Source organism: Tyto alba, unplaced genomic scaffold (assembly GCF_018691265.1).
Source record: "Tyto alba isolate M040663 unplaced genomic scaffold, T.alba_DEE_v4.0 Super-Scaffold_5, whole genome shotgun sequence".
Taxonomy (NCBI): Eukaryota; Metazoa; Chordata; class Aves; order Strigiformes; family Tytonidae; genus Tyto; species Tyto alba.
In genome coordinates, this window is record NW_024881326.1 from 12,183,077 (window position 1) to 12,201,864 (window position 18,788).

At 49.4% G+C, this 18,788-nt stretch overlaps 2 protein-coding genes across 2 annotated transcripts; both read right to left on the reverse strand.

Moving 5' to 3' along the window:
• Positions 1-580: 580 nt before the first annotated feature.
• Positions 581-7,567, reverse strand: RBM41 (RNA binding motif protein 41). Its single transcript, XM_032996009.1, has 7 exons — positions 7,503-7,567; positions 6,951-7,067; positions 6,194-6,386; positions 3,902-4,106; positions 2,124-2,500; positions 1,397-1,544; positions 581-1,028 (listed from the first exon to the last, which is right to left on the reverse strand). Exons 1-7 carry the CDS (start codon positions 7,508-7,510, stop codon positions 871-873), a joined length of 1,206 nt encoding a protein of 401 aa, XP_032851900.1. The 5' UTR covers positions 7,511-7,567; the 3' UTR covers positions 581-870.
• Positions 7,568-8,311: 744 nt separating this feature from the next.
• On the reverse strand, positions 8,312-18,394 carry LOC122154832 (nuclear pore glycoprotein p62-like). Its single transcript, XM_042807172.1, has 12 exons — positions 18,011-18,394; positions 16,779-17,161; positions 15,953-16,063; positions 15,379-15,501; positions 14,245-14,340; positions 13,239-13,347; positions 12,944-13,088; positions 12,481-12,530; positions 12,225-12,359; positions 11,417-11,528; positions 10,494-10,560; positions 8,312-8,997 (listed from the first exon to the last, which is right to left on the reverse strand). The coding sequence occupies exons 1-12, from the start codon at positions 18,286-18,288 to the stop codon at positions 8,906-8,908; spliced, it is 1,701 nt and encodes a 566-aa protein (XP_042663106.1). The 5' UTR covers positions 18,289-18,394; the 3' UTR covers positions 8,312-8,905.
• Between the last annotated feature and the right edge of the window lie 394 nt (positions 18,395-18,788).

Below are 18,788 nucleotides of genomic sequence, written 5' to 3' on the forward strand. Positions count from 1 at the left end.
AATGGCAGCAGGGAGAAAAACAGTGACCCTTGGGAACATTCTCTGCCATGGCTGCATTTAGGTACACAGAGGAACTCTGAAACTTGCTTTGGTAGGAGAGCCTGGTTCCCTCAGCCACCATCACCAAGAGCTTGGATGTTGCTCTCCCGGGAATGCTGGAATACCGTGGGAAGCATATGACATTAGCTTGCCTTGTTCACAAAAACCACTAAAACAGGTCAGCAGATAAACCATGGAGTCTGCCACAATGGTACCCCACCACAGCAACCATCCTCCGTGCCACAGAGCTTTATGGGGATCAATAGTGAGGAGCCAAAACATATTTGTGATCATAAAGCACCTGTGTAACTAGATACCTGTGCAGCCAAATATCTGGGACAAGAGGGGCAGCCTTTTTTCTTGTCCTACCAGATACAGAGCAGCAGCCCCACCAGCTCCAACACTAGTCAGGTACGCCAGCTCCCAGCACAAGAGGCCAGGCCTGAATTCTGCTGACACAGTCCTGCATCAGCAAAGTGCAGCACACTTGGCTCTAGAAGACTTGTGCAGGACAAATGTGAATAAATACAAACTAAGGAAATACTGTAATAAATATATTTATTTACATGGCTTGCTCCCTCCCTTCTTGCCACAAAGGGCTGAGAAGGCAGACACACATGTAGAACAGGAGGAAAAAGACAGTACACCCAAACCATGTAAAGACAGTACCCACCTCTGTCAAGGAAGAGCCTAGTCCACAGCTCGCTCTCTTCCCCACTTTGAGATTTATGGACCTGCAAGTTAACTCCCAACAGTTCTTCACTGTCCCAGTTACAACCAAGGAGTTCCCATGGCCCATGGAAATCCACAAGGTTCCTGGTTATCCATCCCTTACTTGGCAGGGGGGTTCTCTCCAGCAGAAGAGCAGGGGATGGCAGAGTCAGCCTCTGGCGAATGCCCCTTGTTTTTCCCAAATTCAATCACCAGCGGCCTCCCCTGCAGATTGTACCCATTCACCAACAGCATGGCATCCTGGGCTGACTGGATATCTGCAACAAGACAGCAAAATGGGTGCAGGTTACACGGCACGTTGTGTCACAGACACGTGTGGTGTTCAGACAGATGCTCCTGGCTCACAGACCCTCAGCCTGCACTGCGATACAGTGCGGTGCAGGGATCCTCCAGCCACAGTGAGGTCCCGAGTATAAATACAGCATGTCACAGGCTGCATCTCTTCTGTTTTGATGAATCCTCTTACAACCCAGGAAAAAGACTATGACATGACAGGAAGAAGAGGGAGTAAACTCCCCTCTTTTCTCCTTAGAGGGCAGGCTTGGTGTCAGCCCAGTGCCCTGTGGGAAGATGTGGCACCTTCTTGGGTCAGGGAAGAACTGAGAGGCATGAGGCAGCAACTCACCGGGAAAGGTGATAAAAGCCTGACCCCTCATCCGGCCACTCAGGAGGCGGAATTGGATCGGTTGTCTGTCTTCCTTCTGGAACCGAGCAAATAAGGACACCAAGTCCTTCATCGTCACTCGAGGGCCCAGGTTCTTCAAATACAGCACCTGTTCCAGAGACATGGAGGGTCAGCCGGCCTGTGCCATGCAAACAAACACCTTTCAATCTGCTCCCAAGTCCATATACCTCAAAGGTATGAATCAGTTCAGCCCCTCTGCCATCCCAGAGTCCTTCTTCCACCTGCATGCTAATGGTGGAGTTTGGAAGACAGGTGGGTGTATGGAGAAAGGCAGCTCGGGACAGAAAGGCATCATCATGCTTGCCTGTACCAAGTGCCGATAGCTCTAGTTATTCATAAAACACAAACTCCAGCTACAGGTCAAGCACAGTTGCAGTAAAGTCACAGCTGGTCTCAGTCAGGCCCAAACAAGAAGAGCACATCTTGACTAGTGACCTGTCAGAGCCAGGAAAGGCTGGGGCTGAAGTACAGCTCTTTGCCAGGCCAAGTGACTTCCCACTAGAGCCAAAGGTCCACTTCCCTCTCAGAGTAGGAGCTGCTCTCCCTTGGCCAGAAGAATCAATCAGGCACCCTTCAGGCAACAGCAAAGAGGAGCCTTTGCCTGCTGAAGCAGTTTCAGGGCATGCTCATGAGGAAGACTAATAAATCCTGGCTCATCTCAACGTACCTTGCTGGGCTCCCCAGGATGGTAGGATGAGAACCTGGGTATATTACACAGTTCTTCCTTAGAGAGACGGTTCTTGCAGATCTCCTCTTCTGGGACAAACTCTACAGGCTCTTTGATAACCACAAGCCTTGGAGGGGACTGGTGGGGCCTGGTTTCGGGAAGGCTGGCACTTCTGGCCTGTTCTGCCTGCTCTTTCTGGTCTGGAAGCAATGATTCCTCAGTCACAGGCCCTTGCGGGGCCAAGGAAGGGCACAAGCATGGGTCACTCTTGGTAGGCTGGACTTCTTCAGGCCACTTCTTGCTCAGCAGCTCTTGGTAAACACTCTCTAGATGAATCATGGGGTCCTTTTCATCTGTTACTCTCTTCTGAGTGTCATCTAATCCACAACGGAGAAACATGGTAATGTGACTACCACCAAGAACCTGGAAAAAGCATAGACTGCAGGAGGAGACACAGACAGGAGAAACCATGTTCTGACCCTGCCTCCATACATCTGCCAACCAGGCCCTGCAGGTTATTTAAACTAAGAATAGCCTCAGCAGCCAGCAAGTGCTGGTGTCCCAGCTCAGGATGAATCTGCAGAGAGCAGCAGCTCCACCAGGGCTTTGTACAGAGCTCATTTCTTCCAGAGATGTCCTCTCTAGCTTATATGCAGTCACATCTCAGCACATTCTAGTGACTCCTTCAACACATCTTCCTCCTCCCGCATGCACGGCCACAATGTGCCATGCCACCTTTCTACACTGCTATGTGGAACGTAAACTTTTTGGTTCCAGGGACATCAGATAAAGGTCCTGGATTTAAAGAAGGTCCATGGCATGGACTGACCAATGATATCTCCTTTATTTAATGGAGATCAGGACAGAAGTGGGAGGGGCATCTCCCAGTCTACAAGCCTCAACCTTGCTGCCTCTTGGTCTTGCTAAAAGCCACAACACTGACACCAAAGGAGGGAGCAAGGGCCAGAGGACACTGGGTCAGCTGGACATTATAGGTTGAACAGCATCAACACTGATCAAAGTGGTGTTTTAGGAGTTAAGAACTGGCATTTAGAAGTTCCTCCTCATCTTTTATTTAATACTGTTTTACATACAAAAATCAGTCTGGGCTGGAGCTTCATGCTTACATGTTCTCCAGCTAAAGCAGACTGGAGCAGTTTCTGTCATCTCTGGACAACACCTTGACTGTCCATGCGGAAAAGTCATATTAAGCCACCAACTTGGGGACAACACTGCTGGGGCGAGAAGTGCTGTCATCCCCTGGACATGGTACTAGGAATGAGTAACTGAACTCCAATTCCACTTTGGCTACTGGGGGGAGCCTTTAACAAGTCACTCCTACTCTTTCCTGCTCTGTGCCTCTGCTTCCCTCCCATCCTTGCTAGACTGCAGTTAAATCAGAGAAGGGACAATCTTCAGCCCCACACAGGCACCTCATGTCACTCAGCGCAACTCGGTGGGGAACTCTGGGCTCTGCCAATGCATAACCCCAGCTGCTCTTCCACATACTGAGCTGGGCTCTGCAGTACATGCAGCAGTACATCAACGAGATTCATGCTCTCCAACCAGAGACGGACTTTACAAGCCTCTACATTAAACCCTTCAGAGAGCCCACCCTCTGTCTGCTCATGTAAGAGAGGAAAATATCTCCTCCCACACAGTGCCAAACCAGAATCGTGTCTTCAGGGACAGAAAGCCAGACAGAAATGTGTTGGACTCCCACACACCCCAGCTCTCTGTGCTGGAGCAAAGGCAGGAACAGCCTTGAGCCCACAAACCTTCGTGGTAGAGTGCCCGGAGGAAGGAGTGGCGGTCTGTTCCCTGAAAGAGGGCATTTTCAATCTCCATCTCCCGCCGGCTCAGCTGCTTGCTGCCAGCAAACCTCTGGGGCAGAGCAAGTATGCGCTGATGCTCTTCCATCTTCTCCTGGATGGCATGGAGTCGGTCCTGCATGGCCTCCGGGGCTGCTCCCAGTCCAGAGCCCTGGAAGACAGAAATACAACTATATAGCAAGCCTCAGTGCCTGAGAAGTGAAGAAATAGCCCCTTTCTCCTGACTCTTCTGTGCTGCTTCCCTTTCCACAGCCTGTGTCCCTCTGTCCCAGCAGACTGTGTCTCTGCCATTTTCTGAGGTCACCTACAATAACTGCTCAATCCCCTTTGGCATTTCTTTTGCCATGCCTATAGCATCCCTGAACTCAAGTTTCCACTAGCTTTTTGGTCTATGGGCTGGCATCACTGAGAGAACCTTACTTGTTGAAAAGTGGACCCCAAGCTGCTGTTTGGCACTTGAGGGGAGGTTTATGATGAGGACTAAACCTCTGACCTGCTTCACATGAGCCAGCTCCCAGAAACCATCCAGCTACTGCAGCACAGACCTAATAGCTAACCTGGCCATGAGTGAGCATTCCTGTTATAAATAAACCGCAATGCACAGGGCCAGGGCACTGCTAAGATTCACCACTTGTGCTACCAAAGCACAGAGACATACCCCAACTTCTGGAGGGGAATTTCTGTTCCCCCATCCAACTCTATCAGAATCCAGAGAACACACTTTTACGGGCTGTAGGTGGATTTTCTTTTCTCAAATTCCATTCAAGAATTACTGTGGCAGATCCTTCTGCCTCAGACAAGAAACCAGGCTTTCTCCCTGCACTGAGCACAATCTAACAAAGACTTTCCTATGGGTACCTTTCCCTTCCCACCTCACTGCATGGGCCCACATCTGCACGGTTTCCATTCACCACTTCACAGCTTCCCTGGGGCACAAAAGGCTGTTTATACAGAAAGGCAATTGTGGGAAATCATTTGTAGTACTTTGTTTTCAAAAAAGCAGCAACTTAGCAGCTGAAAATAACAAAAGCCTGCACTTGGTACTTCGATGAGAGCTCCACAGGCAATCTGAAGTCCTCTCTGTCTCAGCTGATTCCTCCTTGGTGGAATCTTTCACTCAGGGCCTCCACATACAAAGGTGCACATCACTACCTGACTTGGGCTTTCTCTCTAAATATTCTTCTTCTCCCACAAGCTGTAGAAGATGTACCATAATGTCACTGGTTCTTTCTGTCAGAGTAGTTTTCCACGCTAATCTTTATTTCTAAACATCCCAGAAGTTTTTTGATACCAAATACAGCAGCTGATACTGTTGACATTAATTTTCATTCTTAAATTAACACCACCCCTCTCTAATCCAAGTTTTAATGCATGCCACACAAGGGCTGGGTTTGCATTTAAACACTAAAGCAAGAAATTACTTCAGCTGAAGAGAGACAAACCCATGATTAGCACAGATGACTTCCTCCTGCACACAGATATTGCTCAGTAAGAGGAGGAGAGACAGAGGGAAACCAAGGGTCAGCCCAAGTCCTGTTTTGCACCTTCCAGTTTACCAAATTAAGAGCAGGACACTCCAGTGCACCTGACACAGGACAACCCCAAAAGCCCCATGTCTCTGGCAAGTGAAAGAAAGGGTGAAGGTAGAGGAAGGGGAGAAACCTGTTTTGACGCTGCTCTGCTGCAAACTGCACCCAAAGAGGAGCATGTCACTGTAATCACACACTTGGCCTAACAGCTCTGCATTGCTTTATTTACATAGCTGTTTCAAGTCCTTTGAAGCATCTGCAAGCCTCTCAGGGGAATGTACAAGACCCTCCCTACAGACAGCTATCTCAAGCCAGCCATGGGATCCAGGGATGTGTCAGAAGGAGGAAGCTGAGGCACTCTGAAATGTTTCCTCCTTTTTCTCCTCCAGCCTTTAAATCCTTCTTACACAGGTAAAACCAGGCGAAATTATTTGCTTGAGACCATCAAGGCAAAGGCAGGAATACAGTCGGTCTCTGCTGTGTTCCAAAGGACCAACTCTTCTCTCTCCCATAGCTTTTAGTACAGATCATTCCACCAAATAAAACAGGCCAGAAGAAATGTGGGATCATGCTGGCCTAAAGGCAAGAGATACATGGAGCAGCCGTTCTTTACCAGATGGCTTAAAAAGAATTCAAATTTTCTATCAGAGTGCCACAGGCCATGGGGTTAGAGGGATGTCACCATGTTCATATCAGAGAACATGCTTACCTTCCCTGTTGAAGCCCGGTTCTTCCAGAGTAGGATCTCTGAGTCAGAGAGCCCCAGTTCCCGGAGAGAGGCAGTTTCTTTGTTGCTCTCCTGCAGGGCCTGGAACTGCGACAAGGTCAAAGCCCCCGCAGCCTCTTCCCCAAATGGCTTGTAAAAAGCTGCTGGGGCAAAGCATCTCCGCTTTGACTTGCACCTGTAGCCCAAAGCAACAGAACAGCAGAAATAACTTAGCACTGGGAAACTGCGGGAATAGGAAGGGGCTGACCTCTCCCCCCAACCATGCTTGGTCCTGCTGCACTTAGGTAGAGCTGCTGTTTCAAAACCACAATTAAGCCATAGTCTATAGTCTCCCAACCCTTCTCCAAGCCCACAAGATCCCACAGAGCAGGAAGCTGCCCGAACACATGCAAGAGGCACCTAGTGACACTGTAACACCCCACTGTTAACACAGGCCAGCCTGGTGGGGATGAGCTCTCCAGCTTAGAAACTCACCCCTGCATCTGGCCCAGGCAAATTGGTTATTTTCAGATAAAAATATGTTACCACCAGCATTTGCTCCAGCAGACGGCGTGCTTATCACCTGCTGGGGTGTCCAGGCAGGAGACCCAAAAGAGGAAGGGTTTGTGCAGCTGTTTTGGCAGACAACAGCCTGAACCAAACATCTGCCCAGGGAGGAGGCCCCAGCCAGGTGACCTGCTGCTGCCAGACACTGCTCATCAGGCCCTGGCACGGCCCCCGGGGGCAGATCAGGACTTACTGCTCGATGGAGACAGTGGTATCGAGCTGGTGGTGAAGGAGGCTCTTCAGCTGCCTCTCTCCTTCCGTCTCCAAGTCTTCCAGGAGCAGCTCATCGCTGGACAGGCTGCTGTTGACCCTGGGGCACACAAGCACAGCACAGAGGTGCTCAGTAAGGCAAAGGGGAAAACACCACTCAAAATGCACCACTGCTACAGCCGCTCCTCCTCCTTCGCTGTTTTTACAGGATTTAAAGCACAACAAGGAAGCAAAATTACTTGACCTAAGCTCCACCTGATGGAGCTCTGCACCAGCGAGGGTGCCCAGTTTCAGGTGAAAGTTTTCGCTGCCACTTGCCGCTTTTGGGAGCACGGCAGCTCCAGGAGGGTGTGACGCCGCAAGAAAGCTGCTTCCCACGGCATCACTGTCTCCACAGGAACGTCGTGCCCGGTGAGGCGCCGGTGAATCCCCGGAGGAAAGGCTAACACTCCCTCCACGCTGCCTGCTTTAACACGTCGCTGGGACCAGCAGAGACCGCCCCAGGCCCGCTCCCACCCCAGCCCGCCCCGCTCACCTCCTCATGGCCGCGGCTGCACAACCTTCGCCGCCCGCGACTACAACTCCCAGCAGCGCCCGCGGCCGCAGCGCCCAGCAGCGCCCGCCGCGCAGAGGCCGCTGGGAAGCGGAGTCCGGAAGGGCCGAGCGACGCCATGGCAGAGCCGGGACCTTCCCACTGCGGCCTCACTGCGAGCCGCAGAGTCACGATTCGGTTTCTCCTGGAAGCTAAATGGCTCCGCAGCCACATGGAAACACGTAGCGAAGTGTCAGGAGCCCTGCGAGGACTTCTCATATGTCCGTACAACAACAGTCACCTTCCCAGCACCTGTGAGACTCCCTTCCCTCTCCTTTGAAAGCGATGACATCTCCACACAGGGGGAAAAAAAAAAAAAAAAAAAAGCTAACAAGAAACTCAAAAGTTTTAAATCACATTAAAGTCAGTAAATTAGTATACTAAGCAGGCTGTCCCCTTTTTTCCAGGGCATATACTGACAAAGCTGCTGGGGGACAGGCAGAGGTAGGTAAACAAAGTAAAGACTATTACGCATTATTTGTGCCCCCTTCAGCATTCTGCAGAATAGGAGCAAAAAGAGAAAAGTAGAATTGACTATGAGGGGAGTTTTGCTAAACGCATGATCACACACTTCCCTCTATTGTTAAAAATACAATGGAATCTGCATTATAATCACACACGTTCAAAAAGCACTGATATGACCCTGTCTCTTAAAAAGTCTTCACAGCAAGCTTGTCGACCCTGTTCTTTCCTGCACCCTTGCAACTGAACAAGCTACACTACAGCAAATCACCACACAAGTACCACTTCTCTACTGGCACATCCAGTAATTTTTAATCACGTAGAAATTCTGCTTACAGGTACCAGCACAAAAGCGGTGTATTGCCAAAAGTACAGAAAACAAGGCCCACTTTCAGAAGTGGAAGCATACCTAATTTAAACACAAACTCCAACTAACAAAACGAGGAATTCGAGTCTCTCAGACTGCTGCAGCTCCTTCTGAGGCCAGTTCTTCGTTGAACCATCTCTCTACGGACCTGAACAAAGGGCTTACGAAGTCCCAACTGAACCATACTCAAGTTATATTCAGGTACTGGAGAGCTCAGCCGTGGAGTCACATATTGCCTAAATCCCGCGAGGGCAGCGTTTGTGCACCTCACCAGTCTACATGCAGTTATAAAGAACAAAGAGCACATGCTTTCTGCACAGACTTCATGCAGTCTCTCAGACTGGAGTGGGTAATTTCAGTCAGGCACTGCAAAGACTGGCTTTGCAACAAACAACAAGTTTTACTGCAAGAAAAAAAAAAAAAAAAAAAAAACACAGGCCATAAATTGAGACCCAGGTCCCCCAAACCCTCTGCTTTCTGTTGAGATTTCAGGTTAACCCTTTAAACTTTGCGTCGTTCAATCAAATGTGATCCGAAAACTGCGCTCTTGCTCCTTGCGGCGGCTCTCGCAAACCTTTGTCACCTCTTCTACCTTTCTCTGCAACATAGCTGTGGGAGAAACAAGTGGTTAATCTTACAATCACCCTCAGACACAACCCTGCACGCTTTAGCCTGCAGGAGGAGAAAAACTCATTTTGACAGTCACTCAGATTTGACAGTGCACAAAGGAGGAGGAAAACCCAACACAAAGCACTGCTAACCCTCCACGGCAAGGAAGACTGCCTAAGAAGTATTCAGAGGCATTCAGGGACCGGCAGGCAGAACCGGAGGAGCCCTGGGACGTGTTGTTGACACTGTTTGCCATGCCAGTTCGCTGTACTTTCAGGGCACTGCATCAGGGAGTAGCACAAACCCTCCCTGAACTGAAAACTGCACGCTACTCTGCAGCTTGAGGAAAAGCAATTGCTCTGTAAACCAGCTTCCCCTACCCACCTCCTGCTAAACTCACATTGCATTATACCAATTACAGGTGGACCACACAATCTGTTAGAAATTCATGCATATTTTCTTGCAGGATAGCACGCAGCTAGCTATAACAAGCTTTTAACTGTAAATACAGAAAAGACAGTGCGATTGCACAGAAGAGCTGCAGAGCACTTGCAGCCATGACACAAATCACCTGCTATTTGCAGATCACCGATTTGGAAATACACCGGCCACTGATTGACCATCAACTTTAAATGCAGCAGGAATCTCGAGAAAAAAAGCTCCATTAAATTCTGACCTAAGCCAATAATAGCATTGAAACATGGATAGTAGTATGCCTGCTCGCACCCAAGAAATACACCAGGTGTGGGTGCTTTCACAGCCAGACAGTGCAATTTGGTGCTGGTAAGAGGAGGACTGCTTTAGTCTGCCGTGCCCCCATGTGGCTGCTAACATCAGTTAAAATCAAAACCGTGTAGAATCCTTGAATCCCTCACAAGGAGGCCCTCCCTGGGACAAAAGTTCCTTTTTTCTGTGTTTTTGGTATTGCACCATGGTACACTAGTTACAGGTGAATCCAAAACAAGAAACAACAGTTACTACACTGTTCAAGATTCCACAAGCGAGTGCATCTTCTGCTCTGCACTACACCTCAAGTTCCTGCTACTGTGAAATTCCCACACCATTACTGAGAGTTAGCGAGCCTGCCGATAAATGCAGGCTGCTCACTCTTACCTGGATTTGGCTTTCCAGTTGCAAAGAGGAAGATGATAACGTTAAATACACACACACAGAGCCCCACCCCACCATTTTTCCTACTCCAAAGGGGAAGCCCCACAACATTTTCAAAGTTGAAATCTTTAACCTTAGCTTGACAGAACAAAGCATAAGGTTTTCACTTTGCACTGATGCATTTCAAAGCAGTGCTTTTTGGTAAAACATTACCGGTTGCCAGGAGATACTTCTCAGCATTAGAGAGGCCTTTAGTGCACATCAGGAGAATTCAAGCACAGAAGGGACAGTGTCATTGAAGGTGATGAGGAGAAGACTCCTCAGGGATCTTCAGGAATTCATTTGTGTTCTTTTACGTTCCCAAAAAGCTGCAAGACGCCTCTCACCTGAGTTCTGGTCAATCCACTGCAAGGAGTCCATGTGCGCATTCAAAATTTTACAGATCTGCTGAAGCTGAGCAGAAAGAGAAGGTGCAAGTCATTTGCTGCACTACAGAAACTCCAAGAGCAGTAAAAGACAGCCTGCCTGTCCCTGCCTTTGGAACAAGATGCAATCAAGTTTCTCATAGGTACAGCTCCACTAACCTAGCAGCCACTTTCCCCAGGAAGTCTGGGCAGCAACTGTGTTGTTTTGCTTCTCTTCACAAGCGAGAAAACAGACTGGTTAAGAGTATATGCCGGTGGCTTAGGCTTATTCCAGTGCAGACCTAGGAACCACCACAACATTAATCACCTTAGGCCTGAGGTGGTAACGGTAAGAAGTAATGGGAAAAATCTCAAGTCTGCAATATGAAGGGAAATCTTTACTGGAAAAAAGCTTCTCAGTAAAGCCTCTGGGTGTATCAAGATCAATTTAATACACATCAGAAAGACTGTTTTCATGGGGATCCAAAAGTTATACAAGAAAAACGAGTCATCTCCTACGGAGGTCATTCTGAACAAAATTTGGATTTGCTGCAAGAAAGATGCAAGCAGTAGAGCATGTGGCCAGACCAAAGTTAAAAATGCCTCGGAAACAAGTTGTAATCTAGGCAGAAATCAGACAACAAGCAAATACCCAGAGTCCATATACGAATAAGATACTTGGAAAACTATTAAGAACTATAGAGTAAGAACATGAATCAGGTTGGGTTTTACTGCATTATAACGCAATTTGAAGCAGAAGAGAGACAATCCAAGAAGAAAACAAAACGCCACATCAAGTTTGAAACCACAAGCAGCAGAGTATCCATGAGTGGACAAAGAGTTAAAAGTGTTAAAAAAGCATCTGTGTGACTACCAACATACAAAAAAAACCCCCTTTGATTTACCGGGTCACTCGTGTCTGCTGGGCCTCTTGATGTATTCAAGTGCTCAGTGATGTCCTTCAGATCTTGTGCCATACGCTTTAACTGAGCATCTATGTTTTCAGCCAGTTTATAGCTGCACAACACATGGGAACCAAGGTCAGAATACTTGAAGTGAACATCAGAAGACCTGCTCCCAGTCACATCAGCTTTGGGCAGTCAGAATTAGCTTCCGCGCCTTTCCACCAAGGCTGGCAGATGCGTGGGAAGAGCACCACAGGAGGCATTCTGTCACACAGGTGAATTAATTCCTAACCTCTTTCTCTCTTGATGCATAGCACAGAGACAGACAAGCAGTAGCAAAGAGGGCTTTCTGGAAGTGTTGTCAGAACTGAAGGAACCAGTTACTCCACGTTCTTCAAGATTCACATCTCTTAAACCAGACAAACACTTCCTTTAAGCATTCTGCTACCATTCAACACTTAAGGCTTACAAGATACCCGAGCCACACACAGTGCATTCTGCTCTCATTGCTTCTTTCACTAAATATTCACACAGTTTTAGAGATTATGCCAAAATTAGTAACCTTTTCCCAAACAGCTGATTAGACCTACATCCAAAGAGCTCTTCAGGCTCATTCAAGCCTTACTTGATGCAATTCCCCTGTTTCTAATGTTTAAAACTTAAGTTGACATGCAAAAAACAGGACTACGTATTTGAAAAGGGCTGTTGATAGTTCAATCTTGTCATGCACTCCAACTCTACTTCCTGCTGATTGATCACCACCACGTTAGCCTGCTCATCACATGCTCAAAGCACACTTCTGCCTTACGTCCTCTCCCGCTCTTCATCTGCATGCTGCAAGTAGATAGTCCCGCTCTGTTCCTTCACAGACTCCTCCAGAGGGGTCAGCAAGTCTTCAAGCTCTTTCTGCTGTGACAGAATGAAGTCTAGTTCCTGATCCAGTCTGAAAAGAGAAAATGTTAACTACCCCACTTAGAGGTTATGTACAGTCTACATCTGCCGTACCATAATGCAAGAAGATGCAAAAAGAAACAAAATTGTCTCAAGTATTCATAATTTCGTACCTCTTCTGATCAAGCTTCACTTTCTCTACTTCTCTATGTAATGAAGTAATCTGGAGACAGAGGACAATTAATTACACTACAGAAACTCAAAAGTCAACTCCTGTATGAGCGGTGGAACTGAGAAAGCCAGCACGATACAAACGTCTACTGGAACCAACAGTTACATAAAGATTTACAGAACAACAATTGACTAACAGAGGTTTGGCTTTGAAAGCACCACCCTAAGAAAACTTTCAATCATAGTGAAAATCTGTCACAGAACAGACTTCCAAGCTTCAGTGCTACAGACCACAGGAGACATGCACTCAGTTTTCCAAAAGCAACCAGATATAATTCACAGCCCCCCCCCCATTTTTTTTTTTTAAAGTAGAAAGTCCCACTAGATGGCTTGCTACATCTGGAACATTGAAGGCCTCTAAGGATCTAAGCATGCAAAATCGGGTTACACTGGATGTCACCTCACTTTCTCTCCATTCTCTATCAGCGTCCGATCCCAGGCATTAACTTGTGTAGCTTGATGGAGAAAGTGTTTCTCTTGGTCTTCCAGTTCCAGACTCCACTTGTTTATCAAACTCTCCAGCTGGGCATAAGTCATCACTGGAGGCGCGCTGAGAGCAAGTGCGAGACAGTACAGAACACGAGATCAAAAACCAAGATGTAAACATGACAACACTCTTTCCCCTTCCTCTACCAGACACCAGCGTGAATCCTGCCTCTTGCCCCGATCCAGAAAAAGTCAGTTATAGCAAAATACTCACCTGGTGGTGCTTGTGGTGGTTATGGCAGCTGTAGAAGTCCCAGCTCCAATGGCACCAGTCGTAGTTAATGGCTTAAGATTCAAAGCAAAGCCAGAAGCAGAAGTAGTGCCTGAAAGAAGAGATGCAAGTCAAGAAACAAAGAGGACACGTCTGCTATCTCACAAATCAAGAACGGGGCCAAGGTACACATCTAAGCACGGTGCTGCATGAGCTCAAATGGGTCCCTTAAAACGCAAATCCCACATCTGTCAGGAAGGGAACGAAGCACATCTTGACACAACAGCAATGGACTATAAATGCCCGACTAGTAGCTCTGGCAAAAGGAAGAACTGTCAGCCTGCACTTAACCTGGGCATTAGATTTAGCCCACACTCCTCTTAGTTACTAGGGGTGATGTTAAAACAAGAGGAGACTATCAGCACACCCAGTTCCTCTTCTGCACCTTGGCAGAAGACGAGATGTCTCTGTTTCAAAAAGCTGAGAGCATCTATCAGATGGTACTGTCAGCCAGTCAAACGGCACTTGTAGGCACTGACCTCCAATTCTTCCGTCACTCCAGAACAAGCTTTACAAAGACTTTGAGAGCTGAGCAACATCCCTGTTATTACACTGAAAACTGACCACTAACTCGATCCAGAAAAGGGTGTTCAGCCTTGAATCCCAATCCTGCAGCAGCAAATTCCACTACAGGTTTTCACATGCAAATTACCACTTCAACATAGAGCTCTGACTTCTGCCGACTTTTTCATTTTTTGAAGAAAACATCTCTCCCTCACCTCTTAGAGCACTTCTGCACCTACACAGGCAGGCTAGAGAAGGAGCAGCTAATCAAAGTCACTCTACTTGCTCCAGACTAAAACATCAAAGCCCACAGGCGTTCCTGCACGCAGAGCTCCTTTCCTGTGGACAGGCTCTCAAAAGTCAGGAGTAACTCTGCATTTGGGGAGATGGAAAGGGAGAATCACAGAGAGAAATACTGTGTTATTTCACAGCATCTCGTTCTTACCAGTGGCAGTGCTTGTTGCCGCAGCTGTCGTTCCAGGAATTTTTAATCCAAACCCAAGTGTTCCAAGACTGCCTGTCCCAGTGGAAGGGGCACCAACTGTAAACAGAAGACAACGCTTCAGAGTTTGCATAACCCCTTAAAAACAGTGCCCCTTTGAAAAGCTCTACCCTGAACCTGCTAACCCATCTCCATCTGGTCCGTCCTTCTATTCACCAGGATCACTCTTTAGGTGGAGGATCATCCAGACACAACACAAAAAAAGGCAGGCTGAGGCTATCAAATAGCCAGAATGTTCTGCGATTCTCCCAGGAAGCTTTAGCAATCCAGCTGCCAAGCCACCGTCGAGTCTCCTTACCTCTGCTGTATTATCTAACATTTAGCTGCTATCAAATGCTAAAATGAGCAAAGGGACTGGCAGGAAATGCAATCTCTGCATGAGGCTACTTGCTAAAGCAATACAACTGCACGTAGCACAGGAAACATGCTGGTCATGTCTCAGTTGTCTCAAAACAAAACGCCAATTATTGTCTAAGAACATCTCGAAAAACAGAGAATGCCCGTTAGCTTAAACTCTAAGATTAAGGTCAGCCTCGCAACCAGAGTAGCAATGCAAGCATTGTATTGTAGGGCTACTAACAATACAAGTTGTTAGGCTGGTATATATGGCATCTACAAATTGGAGCTCATCAGTTAAAAGTCATCAGTGTGGCTTTAACATAAAAACTTGTGCAAGTCTTAAAGAAACAGAAACAACTAATGCAAGAGCTGAAGGCAGACGTAACCAGACTCAAGGTGCTGCTGTCTTCCAGACCCCAGTTAAAACATCACTAGAAAGCTCAGTTGTGGCGATACCACCCAGGCGGACAAACTAAAAATTCATATACAGCTACATCTGCCCCCGCACCGCTTGCCCACTCGGCATCTGAAGTGTGCTGTGGTTTGGGCAAAACCCTCCAGACCTCACTGCTGAAGAAACTTTGCCAGAAATCACAAAGACGGAGGCTGGCAAACAGCAAGAAGAGCTCACCTTTTGAGTTCTCCCCTGTTACCCCGGCAGCTGCAGCTCCACAGGCGGCGCTGACCATGCTGCTCATCTATTCCCCCAACACCTAAAGTCTGTACACGGTGACTTACGTGAGAGGCCCGTGGTGGTAGACGATGTCGGTGCTGAAGAGCTCACTATAGATGCAAACAGCCCCGTTGAACCCAGAATGGAGGTTGTGGTGGTAGCAGCAGTTGTAGCAGCTGTGGACGTAACTACAAATGGGAAAAGTGTCCATCTTTCACAAGCAGACCACATCAAGCTCTCGCCCGTTTCAGAACACCCATGCTGACAATGCGACACAGATTTGCCTAGCCCCACCAGTTTTTTTAAGGAGGTCAGAATTTTTTATTCTTTTTCCTCTTATTCTACCTCAACTAGATCTCTTCTCCCATGTACCCTTTAAACCGGTGGCTCCCTTCCACAACGCTCCAGCAACGAGTACACAGCCGAGTTTGGCACGTGAGACAATAATAAAAAAAAAAAAAAACAACAAGATACTGAGTTCAAGGGCTGTATGGACTGTCACAGATCACCGAGGCCATTGCAAATTCACAGTAACAAACACTTGTAGCCCATTTCCAGACTCCGGTTTAGAAAACTAATGCCAGAAAGACAGCCGACTCACAAAGTCATGAGTAATTACTTCCTAAAATCACTTCCTACCTCCAAGCTTGGTTCCAAAGGACAGAGCGGGTCCCTGGCTGGTACTAGTGGTCAGCGTTGCCACGGGTGCGCTAGTGGCTGCTGTTGAAGGCAATGACCCAAAGTTTAGACCTGCAACAAGTACCATAAGTAAAAGACAAACCTTTTACTACAGACACACTGGAGTTTCCGCTGATCGCTGCAATAGCCAAGTTAGAAGCAATACCAGTATAAGAAAATCATTAATATTTACTGTAACAAAAACTCTGCCTTATCCAGGAATTTAACACAGGCTAACAAGCTCATGCCCTAAAAAAGCTTCCCAGAATGATTCTGACACACATGAACGTCCCCCTCACCCCAGAGCTGATGACCTTCCCGACACCGAGGCCCGCACTGTCACCAACAAGCAAATCAAAAGCGGCACAGTGAACTTTTGCCAGACTCTGCAGGAGCAGGAAGGCTCCTGCCCTCACGGAGGTCAACAGTGGTTTGGCACCGCGGGCCAGGAACATCCTCCAGCCTCCCCATCACTCCAAGACCTTTCCCTCTACACCAGCAAGACCATCAGAAACATTCACAAAGAGCTGCAAATGCAGCTGGCACTTCTACACGCACTGGCAACATTTTTTCAGCCTCACCCTCCAAAGCCAGAGGCTGAACAGCAATTGTTCCTCGTCACCAAAGACCCTGGACAGGCCTGTGACAAAACCCACGGATTCCAGCCGCTTGCTTCACTTCACACCAGCAGAAGCAGGCGGCTACAGAGCCTCCACGCCACCCGCAGCTGCCCTCCGTGCCGACACGCTTCCTGCCTGCCGCTGCCATTTCCAGCCCAGGCACCCACCTGCTGACTGCCCCCCGAGGCTGAAGGGGGTGGCCGACTGGGTCGCAGTTCCCACGGTGGCAGCAGTGGTGGCAGCAGCTGCAGGTGCCGTTCCAAAGGTCAACCCCGTGGGCGCTGCTTGCGGAGCTGCGGTGCCGACGCTGAAGCTGGCTGTGCCGGCCTGAGTTGTGGTAGCGCTGGAAAAGGTAAACCCTCCAGTGGTCCCAGACTGAGAGGTGGTGGTGGCGCTGGTGCCAGCAGATCCAAACACAAAGCCAGAAGGGGCTGCTGCTTGACTTGAGGGCACGCTGGCTGGTACAGAGCTACCAAACCCAAAGCCTCCCGTGATTCCAGTAGCTTGAGTTGCAGTACTGCCTCCAAAGTTTACTTTTGGTGCATTTGCCCTAGAGAAGAAGAGGAGAAGCCAAGCTGCTTGAGACACACAGCCAGTCACGTACTGAGTCGGCTTTCCTACAGACCATTTGCTGACAGCAGAAACCACCTTTCAGTCAGGTGCACAGTCAACCAGGTTCAGGCTTCAACTTTGACAGAGGCTGCATTGCAACGCCTGTGACCTGCAGCCCTCTGTTAACCCTCTTTATACTGACTCCCCCTCAGTTACCTCTACCTGTCGGAGCACCAAAGACATTTAGGGCGCTGTGAGTGAAGCTGCTCGTTCTTTTAGCTCCTAAGCACCCTTTTCTCTTCCTCTACAAAACTCTTTTTTTTTTTTTTTTCCAGCTGAATTTTACTGCTAGTCCCCATTCAAGCTCCCCCCCACTGCTCCCACATGGCAAGCTTTGACAACAGAGGTTCTGAAGAACCGCCTCCAAGCTTACAGCTTTTGCTAAGGACAAAACACTCCCACGAGCTGAAGAAACATCCCGAGCGCTCTGGAGTCGGATCACGAAGGACAAGACGTTTTATGCTCTGGTGCCAAGTTCTAGCTCTTCTTCATGCAGGCACCCGCACCCCAACCGCAGGCTGAGGCGGGGAACAGCTCGTTCTCAACACCCGTCTGAAACAGCCAGCACGGACGAGTAACGGGCCTCGCTCAGCGCTCTTCCGAACGCGCTGCGGCACCGCGGGCATTCTAAGGCGCAAGAGCCACGCGTTTGCTCCCCCGAGAATTGCTTGCAAAGCATCTCCGCGGCGACGGGGAGGACCCCACCCACTCACAGCGCCCAGCGGCCTCGGCCGCACAGCAAAGCCCGCGCCCCCACCCGGGACCAGCCGACCCCCGCGCCGCTCACCCCAGCGGGAACACGTTTGCTGCCGGAGCCGCCGCCGCCGCCGGCGTCCCGAAGCTGAAGCTGGCGGGCTGCGCCGCGGCGCCCGGCCTGCTGAAGGAGAAGAGCCCGGCGGGCTGGCTGCTGGCTGGCGTCTGGGCCGCGCTCCCGAAGCTGAAGCCGCCCGAGGCGGCGGGCGTGGAGAAGGAGAAAACGGTCGTGGCCGTCGTGGCGGCCGTCTTCGGCGTGCCCAGAGTGAAGCCGCCTCCCGCCGCGCCCGACCCGAAGTTGAACTGGTTCATGGCGGCACCGGCAGGAGACCCGGGCCCGGGCCCGGGGACGGCGGCCGCGGCCCAGCTCCCGCCACCGACCGCCCGACGGGCCGCCCTGCGCCGCTGCTGGCGCGGGGAGATGACGCTCAGCCCCTCGCCCCGCCCCTCGCCCCGCCGCGGCTTGCCGCCCTCAGCACCTATTGGCTCGTCTTGCCGCCGCTCGAGGGCGGCCCGTTCGGATTGGCCCGCGGGGCTACAAGGGGCGAGGGGCGGTAGCGGCGCCCCGTTGCTATGGTGACGTAGGACGCCGCCTGCCGCGGCGGCTGTAACATGTAGCTGCGAGAGCTTCAGGTACTTCATTCAGAGTTCTCCCTAATTTTCCCTGAAGTGTGCCAGAGACGAAGGCGATTACAACTAAATACTTCTTGTGAAGGGAAAAAAGTTGCTGCTCAAATTCTGAGTAAAGACGCTAACTTCCAAGTGATAGTCAACAAGGAGAGGTGCAATGCTGGACCTTGTTCTCAACAAGA

Bases quoted from the DNA above. Each gene is read 5' to 3' on its own strand.
- LOC122154832 (XM_042807172.1), bottom strand. From the start codon at position 18,288: ATGAACCAGTTCAACTTCGGGTCGGGCGCGGCGGGAGGCGGCTTCACT. The intron at 12,360-12,480 runs GTACGAAATTAT...TTCTCTTTTCAG, and splicing joins GTGAAGCTTGATCAGAAGAG to ACTGGATCAGGAACTAGACT. The intron at 8,998-10,493 runs GTGAGAGGCGTC...TTTCTCCCACAG, and splicing joins GTGGATTGACCAGAACTCAG to CTATGTTGCAGAGAAAGGTA.
- RBM41 (XM_032996009.1), bottom strand. The intron at 6,387-6,950 runs GTAAGTCCTGAT...TTTGGGCTACAG, and splicing joins ACCACTGTCTCCATCGAGCA to GTGCAAGTCAAAGCGGAGAT. The intron at 2,501-3,901 runs GTTTGTGGGCTC...GTTGTGGATTAG, and splicing joins CCGGGCACTCTACCACGAAG to ATGACACTCAGAAGAGAGTA.